The sequence below is a fragment of the Saccopteryx bilineata genome, chromosome 6 (genome assembly GCF_036850765.1).
Source record: "Saccopteryx bilineata isolate mSacBil1 chromosome 6, mSacBil1_pri_phased_curated, whole genome shotgun sequence".
NCBI classification, from domain to species: Eukaryota; Metazoa; Chordata; class Mammalia; order Chiroptera; family Emballonuridae; genus Saccopteryx; species Saccopteryx bilineata.
Window position 1 is genome coordinate 73,528,937 of NC_089495.1, and position 8,925 is coordinate 73,537,861.

At 33.9% G+C, this 8,925-nt stretch overlaps 1 protein-coding gene across 16 annotated transcripts in view; it reads left to right on the forward strand.

Annotated features, from left to right (window-relative positions):
* MYCBP2 (MYC binding protein 2) overlaps window positions 1-8,925 on the forward strand; it is a 333,902-nt gene that overhangs the window by 319,043 nt on the left and 5,934 nt on the right. For all 16 annotated transcript variants that reach the window (XM_066236389.1, XM_066236395.1, XM_066236388.1 and 13 more), the window contains 6 exons: window positions 1,140-1,243; window positions 2,045-2,233; window positions 2,971-3,078; window positions 4,390-4,599; window positions 7,469-7,576; window positions 8,217-8,382. In XM_066236389.1, the coding sequence (XP_066092486.1) occupies window positions 1,140-1,243; window positions 2,045-2,233; window positions 2,971-3,078; window positions 4,390-4,599; window positions 7,469-7,576; window positions 8,217-8,382 (885 nt within the window). The remainder of the gene's footprint in view (window positions 1-1,139; window positions 1,244-2,044; window positions 2,234-2,970; window positions 3,079-4,389; window positions 4,600-7,468; window positions 7,577-8,216; window positions 8,383-8,925) is intronic.

Consider the following 8,925-nt stretch of genomic DNA (forward strand, 5'->3'; position numbering starts at 1 on the left):
TGAGTAACTTACTTTTTTTTTAATTAAGTGAGAAGCGGGGAGGTAGAGAGACAGACTCCTGCATGTGCCCAAACCAGAATCTACCCAGCAAGCCCCCTACCCAGCGAAGCTCTGCCTATCTGGAGCCATTGCTCTGTTGCTCAGGAACTGAGCTATTTTAGCACCTGTGGTGAGGCCATGGAGCCATCCTTAATGCCCAGGGCCAACTTGCTGTAACCATGCCATAGCTATGGGAGAGGAAAAAGAGTGAGAGAGAAGGGAAAGGGGGAAGGATGCGGAAACAGGTGGTCTATTTTCCTATGTGTTCTGATAGGGATTTGAACCTTAACATCCACATGCCGGGCCGATGCTCTATCATTGAGCCAACTGGCCAGGGCCATGAGTAAGTTTTTAAGCTACAAGAGCATGGTCTTCTTTTCTCTCTAATTTACCCATGCCATATATAACGTTAATAAATGTTCTAATGTTGAACCATTATTGTATGCATAGTAAAAACTATTCTTTTTTTTAAAAGGATATTTTTAAGTTCAATGTATTACTATTATATTTAGAATTTTTGCTTCTGTGTTTAAAAATTATCTTGGTTTATATTTTTCAGATTTTTCTGTTCCTTTTTATGTTGTTTTGTTCCTGTTTTCATGAATTTTGTTTCTTCTTTATTTAAAATTTAAATTTCTTTTTAAATTGCCTAATTATATACTTTAGTTCCTTGGTTGGGTATTCTATTTTCCAAGTTTTATATTTTATGCTGAGGTTTTCTCCTAAGCATTTTAATATTGCCATTGTGGAAAAGTACTAAAGTTTTCCCTTCTGTATATTTTTATATCTAATTTTTGTTTTTATAATTTGTCTGATATTGTGCTTTTATAGTGGGGGTTTTTTATATCTACTCATCCTACTGAAAATATATAAATAAATCAGTTAATAATTCATTTGGCTTTAGATATAGCTCTTCCACTTCTTATCCCTTCTTTTATGTATTTACTTTGTAAACCTTTCAGCTGTAAAACGGCCAGGCTGATTTCCCAGTAGTGACAACTAATGCAAGCCTGGTTGGCTTGTTGATTTTTAACTAGTTATATTAAAATATGTAGGAAACTTTCTTAACAAGGATTTTTCTTTTTTTGGCTTAAACCTAGGCAAACCCACCAGCAGCAGCTCAGAAGCATGCCGATTCTGTGGTTCTAGAAGCGGAACAGAGTTATCTGCTGTTGGCAGTGTTTGCTCTGATGCAGATTGTCAGGTGAGTGTCCCTGTAGGGACAGATGTATTCATTCCCACATGACATATTTTACTTCATGTAAGTAAGAGTTCGAGCTTAGCACCACTCGGGTTTTCTTAATTAGCGTATTACCCATGTCAGGAGTAAAATGCTTTATCAAAGCTGGAAAATGGATCAGATAAAACACTCAAACCCAAACAAGTCTCCTTTTGTGTGTTACTCAGTTCCCATAAGCATATATATTTAACTTTTATTTTTGTGCCAGAAACAGTTAAAAATCCATAAATTGTGTTTTCTTTGCCTCAGATGTATTTTATTCACTTATTTTCTTAAACTATTAATATCTGAAAGTTCTTTAGCTTTGAACACCTGCACACATTCCATGTTATCTTAATATTTTTGATTACTGAATTTTGTTTACAAGAATCTGGATAGTACCCTAGCAGTGAAAGATACCTGCATTTTTTTTAAATCCCCATTTTGACAATGCAGTGGGTGCTGTTTGGGAGATTGCATGTCAGTCATTTTTCTTGCTTCATTGCTATGCATGATAACAAATAGATTAGATTTGTAATTCACTTTTAGTGAGCATTCTCTTTTTGTGAACTGAAATATTTTAAAATCCCATTAAAAGAAAAATAGACTTTCTTAATAATCTTAAATTATATTCAAACAAAAAATAAAAATAACTTTTATAACATAGCCTTGATATGTGTTTCCTGTGGAAAAATATCTTGAAAAATTTAATATAATTGATATGTATAATTACCGGGATATGTGCTTTTTGATTATTTTGTATGCTTGGTAATTCATCTTTAATAGGAATATGCTAAGATAGCCTGTAGTAAGACACATCCTTGTGGCCATCCATGTGGAGGTGTGAAAAATGAAGAGCATTGTCTGCCCTGTCTACACGGCTGTGATAAAAATGCCACAACGCTGAAGCAAGATGCTGATGACATGTGCATGATCTGTTTCACGGAAGCACTCTCAGCAGCACCAGCCATTCAGGTTGTCTCAGCTTTTAAAGTATTAAATATGTCTTGATTGTCATTGGAGAGTGTCCCATTAATACCTATCTACTTATTAAAGAGAAACTTTTGTCTCGTGTTCTATTTACATTTTTTGTGTTTAGCTTTAATTTGTGATTTGTGTGAGCCTATGATCAATAGAATCTATAAAATGTTTATAAGGAATGAAAAATAGATTAGTGTCTATTCTCCTTATTATCAAATTCCAGAATGGTATTTAGTAACATTGTATAATTGATCTATACATAATGATACAATAATACATACCTCTATACATAGTGTATCTACATATATCTATAATATTAATAATAATAAAGAAATTACTATTTGATAAGTACCTTTTTTTTCTTTTACTAGTTGCTTATTTATATTTCCAGTTCTTGTGATTCCAAAGTAATATTCTCAAAAATAAATCTTAAATCTTTAAGTCAGTAGTTTCTTTTTCTTTTCAAAAGATACAGAATTGAGTTATTTTGTATTTTCCTGACCCAGCTTAGTCTCTAGAAGGTGTCATTGATGTATATGTGCTGAGAAATTGAGAGAAGCTGAAAACCTAGTTAATGTCCTGTGAATAGTCGAAAAGTGTACCATTCCACTGTACTAAATTTTTTTATTTTTTTACCTGCTTTCATTAGCACTGTACATTGAATAACCTGCCAGTTACTTGTGTTTGTCATTATAACATTTGCTTATATCCTTCTCTTTTCTTTATTTAAGCTGGACTGTAGTCACGTATTCCACTTACAGTGCTGTCGAAGAGTTTTAGAAAACAGATGGCTTGGTCCCAGAATAACATTTGGATTTATATCTTGTCCCATCTGCAAGGTATGAAAAGAATCAGAAATTATCTGCTTTCTGTTTCCTTTCATCTTTATCTTCATCTTTCAGAGTGAACATCTGTCAGTATTCCCATTTTACTTTTTTACCACCACATCCCCCATCAGTTTCTGCTCTCCTAATCCAGGTGGTACTTGAGAATATTATAGATCTCTCTTTATAATGCATTTCAAAATAATAATTATCCATTAAAATCTAGTTAAATTGAGCGTACTGCATCATAAAATTCATTTGGACATCATCAAGCATTGAGGGGCGTGCATCACTGCTTTCAAACCTCCTGAGAGTTCAGATCATGTGACATGATAATAGGTGACTATCAGAAAATGGAGTGAGCTTGTGGTGCTTGTAGGTACTGATAACTGTCATTAAAGGGTGCAATCTGAACTTTCAGTGCCATTAAGACAGATTCTTTTAGAGTTCAAACAAAATAAGAAAATTTTTTACACATCTTCACAAAGTAGTAATAAGCAAAGTAGCAAATTGTTTTGGAGAGCTAATAATGATTAACAGAAATATCTTTAAGAATGTGATTAGCAGTGCCTTCTCTATTCATTTTTTTTTCTATATATTTAGTCCTGTTTTCCTCAGATTTGCAGGCTGATATGTAGGATGTAGTATGGAAAGACTTAACACAATCATTGCTTAAACTGAGAAATAATAAAAAAACTCATAGTATTTGCTCTCCCATCTCATATGGCACCACCAAAAAAAGGTCACATTTAAGAAATGATGCATGAAAATGGTATAAAAAATACTACCTGCTTATTTCTACACTAGTCCAAGGAACCAAACACACACACATACACACAGAGTGTGTCTTATTTGTGGCAGCAAAGTAACCTTTTATTACCAGAATTGCTAAGGCAGCAGGAGATACGTTCCTTACTCAAGAATATGAAGCTAGTAAAATGGAATTTTCACATTCTTAGCCCTACTTTACCCCCATTTTCCCTGTTCTGGGGAAAATATGGACTTGTGAGGCCTTTACAAGATTTTTTTTTAAGATTTTATTTATTGATTTGAGAGAGAGAGAAGGAGCAGGAAGCATCAACTCAGTATATAGTTGCTTCTTGCATTTGCCTTCAGCTGGCAAGCCTGGGGTTTCAAACCAGTGACCTCAGCATTTCAGGTCAATGCTTTATCCATTGTGCCACCAAAGGCCAGACAAGATTACTTTTTAAAGGCATTTTATTTAGAAAATGTTTTGTTATCTCCTAACAGTGCCTTGGTGCACACTGTAGAATAAATAAATCAGTAAATGATTCTCTTAAAAGATGTTTATTTTTTCAATTTCAGAACAAAATAAATCATATAGTATTAAAAGACCTACTTGATCCAATAAAAGAGCTCTATGAGGATGTCAGAAGAAAAGCCTTAATGAGATTGGAATATGAAGGTCTGCATAAGAGTGAAGCTATCACAACACCTGGTGTGAGATTTTATAATGACCCAGCTGGCTATGCCATGAATAGATATGCATATTATGTTTGCTACAAATGCAGAAAGGTATGCTGTTAATTTTACTAAGAATTTTTAAGAAATAGAAATTGCCTATGGGGGGATGCATTTGGGACAACACTAGATTCTATGTAAACACAATAAATTAAAATCAATTAAAAATAAATAAATAAAAATAAAAAAAGAAACGGAAATTGCCTATGTATATAGTTAAGAAGTTGAATTGTATACTGATATCCAGTTATTCTTACGTCTTAAATCGGAAGTCAAAAATGAGAAAACTTGGTACTATGTTTCAAATTGAATTTATTTACTCAATTTGTTAGGGGATTTTTTTTTTAACCTATACAAGCAATTTCCAAAACATGAAATATTTCTTTACACAAGCTACTTTCCATCAGTAATAATCTCCTGTTTGCCGAATCCAGTTGGTTCTTGAATAAACCTCCTACTTGACTCTTTTGAGCACTTCCTACTTAAATTCTTTATATATATTATATATATTATATATATTATATATTATATATATTATATATATATTATATATATTCTATATATATATATTTATTATATATATATTCTTTATATACATATAAAGAATTTATATATATCTCCTCCTTCCTTTTTGATCAAGTGTCTTTAACTCTCTCCTGGTTAGGTTCACCTGCCCTTACATATTTGTTTCCCCAGCACTCCATCCTTGCCCAATTAACACCTCCTTATCTTTGGTGACCTCTGGTATACCCATGCCTTTGCCAATTACCTATAATGTTCTAACCTTCAAAAATTTTTGAGATTTAGACACAAATGCCCAACTGCCTTTCACACATTTGGATTACTCACAGATACTTCAAAGTCCATGTGTTCAGTATTACATTCAATTTTGACTTGCTCAGTTTCTAGTGTTAATTTACAAAGTCCTGTCAATTCTGTCTCCAAATATGTCTTGAATTTTTTCTTCTATGACATCTTCAGCAACCCCAATGATTTTCTTTGGTAATTATAGCAGCCTTATTTCCGAACTCCTCCTGTGCATTTTCTAACCCCTCCATACTAGCCTTTATATTTACACTGATACTCGTAGATGACTGTTTCTCAAATCTGATTGTCACTGTTCTGCTTGTGGTCCTGTGCCCTTTCCACCTTTCATCTTAACCCCAGTATACTACAATTTGTACCCTGTGTTACAAAAGACTGAACAACTTGCAGTTTTTCAAACTCAGCCATGTTTTCTCACCCACTGATACTTTTATGCCAAGGTGATTTCTCTTCGGGAAGTGCTCTCCTCTACTTCCTGCTCTGCATCTTACTGTCACCTGCCACCCACCATACATACATTCACAGGGGGAGAGCCAAATCTATCAGGTATTTGGATCCTCTAATATGCCCATGCCTACCCACCACAACCACATGATTCAGATCTGGCATATGGGCATCATAGCACTCATTATTCTGCACTGTGATTACTGTTTACTTTGTCTCTCTGTCCCAGATGATAAATTCCATGAGGACAGAGACTATGTTTTTTTTATTTCTCTCTGCCTCCTGTACTTGGCACTTATTAGACACTAAGTTAATTTTAAAATGAATCAGTGAACAAAGGGATCAATAAATGAAAGATACATATTCCCCCAGTGTGGTAAAAAGAAAATACAGATAGTGAGTAGAAGGACAAATAGGTAAATGGTAGCCAGAAAGGCAGACAAATATACACATACCCAAGGCAAGAGCGATACTATGTGCATTGTGTTATCAATAATAAAGCTTTTCTTTGTGTGTTGAATGTACTAAACATCATAATGAGTATTGTGCCACCAGGGGAATGGCAGTCAAATTTCCAGGAATCCAAGCTGGGGATCTAGAAAAGTAAAATGGCTGGAATAGATCCCAGGACAGATTAATATTTCTGAGGCCAAATTTAGCTGGTAGATGGCCATTTTAATAACCTCTGTATCAGTGGGGCCTGTCTCTTGATCTGTTTTCCTAGTACAGATAATAGACTTAAATAGACTCATCTTGTTTATGGACATAGCTTTTTTTAGCTATGGCACATGTGCATATAAATTGCCCAGTTATAATTTACCTCATTTATTTTGTGCCCAAATCATTTGTTATGATTATTTCATTTATTCCAGAACCTGTATTGGATACTGTTCAGTTCTTGCATGTAGTGTAGCTAAGTATGATCAATTATCTGAACAGAATAACCAAATTCACCTTAGCTTTTTAAAGATTTTGTATGATTAAAATTTATATTTTTTCTTTACCATTAGCATGAGGACTATAATTCTGTACTAATATTTACTTTAGGTATATGTTTTTGTTCCACAGTATTAAAATTGGAGAAGTTCTAAGCATATTTTTTAAAGCAGTAAAAAGGAAGATGTTATTTACTATTTCCAAATGGAAAAAACTATTCAAACTTTGCCCTGAAAAGGCAGTTTCTCTTTATTAACATATATATATATATATTTAGTTGGAATATTATACATTCTTTAGTTATTTTGCTTTAACAGTACAATGTTTGAACTTCCTACTATAAGCATGAATCCATTTCAGAATTGAAGAGCAGTAGCTTTATTTCTTACCCTGATCTGCCCTACAGGCAGCAATGTGGGCATATATATATATATTTAGTTGGAATATTATACATTCTTTAGTTATTTTGCTTTAACAGTACAATGTTTGAACTTCCTACTATAAGCATGAATCCATTTCAGAATTGAAGAGCAGTAGCTTTATTTCTTACCCTGATCTGCCCTACAGGCAGCAATGTGGGCATATCCACTTGACATTGCAAGGGTTTGTCTAATACACAATAGTATCACCTAAGATCTTGATCTGATTTCCACTATGCCCAAACTGTACTCCATGGCAGTTATTTTCCTGCTGTAATCTTAATGCGTTTTGTCCGTAGGCATATTTTGGTGGCGAAGCTCGCTGCGATGCTGAAGCTGGACAAGGGGATGACTATGACCCCAGAGAGCTTATTTGTGGTGCCTGTTCTGATGTATCCAGGGCTCAGGTGGGTAGAACATTTTATGAGAAAGGACATTTTAGAACATTAAGCTTCTATTTTTTTAAATAATAATATAACAAGTATGGTGAAAATGGTATAGCAGGTTTTCCACCCAGCATTTTCCAATGTTTGTATAGCAGTGTTTAATTTTCAAAAATTATTTTATATATGTTATTTAATTTGGGTGGGATTTGCATTTTATAGTTTTATATCCCATAAAATAATCACTGTATTTCAAAAATTAATAACTGTACTTATTTCATTTTCTTAAAGCTACAGTCACACTTTTAGATTGTCCCCTCTTCAAATGAAATCTTCACAGTACATCTATGAGATTGATAAATGAAATATTATTAATTTTTCAATTTAGCTAACTGGGAAACATTTACAAGGAAATTAAGTGGCTAGCGTATTAAATAAGATTAGTTATAATGAAGCTGGGATTAGAATTTGAGGCTTGTCCACATCTTTTGGGGAAAGCCACACATTCATTATTTTTTTTAATGTAAGTATCATCAGTTTTTCAGTGAGTTTTGAGAGCTGCATATACTCTCAAATATGAATCACTGAACTATGTGTGTGACTATCTTAAGTATAACTGAAATAGATTCACTATAATCTTGTGTCTATTTTCTTCTGCTCATAGATGTGTCCAAAACATGGCACAGACTTTTTGGAATATAAATGTCGCTACTGCTGTTCAGTGGCTGTCTTTTTCTGTTTTGGAACAACACATTTTTGTAATGCTTGTCATGATGATTTTCAAAGAATGACTAGCATTCCTAAGGAGGAACTGCCACACTGTCCTGCAGGTACGCCTTTACTATTTCTAAATGTGATTCTGCAATCTAGTTTTATGTAATGATCACAGGAGAGCACTTTGTTTCAAGTGGCAAAAACCCAGTTCAGACTATCCTAAAGAATGTAAGGGGTTCCTTGGCTCTTACAATCTTCTGACTTTGTGAGTGCAGTAGAAAGTCAAGTCCTCATCATGAGTAGGCATGTAAGAAGCTATAATGGAGCAGATTGCTTGGGGGATGAGAAGGAAGCCACCTAAAGATTAGTAAAAGGATTGCTGTTTTGCACTAAAGGGCCATGTGAAGTTTGAAATTATAGTGGATAACAGAATCACTTAAAGGGATTTTGTGATTTTTTCTTTTTTAAAAAAACAAGCCTGGAACTGGCACCATGAAATGGGCAAGTGATTAATCTGAGAACTAGCAGTTGTAGTGAGCATCAGAAAGCCAAGGGAATTAAAGAAGCCACTGAAAATACAAGAGAAATGATTATCTGTAGGGGGTGAGTCTGAGAAAAAGTCAGTACGTAACCAAAAAAAGACTGAGTAATTGGAAGAG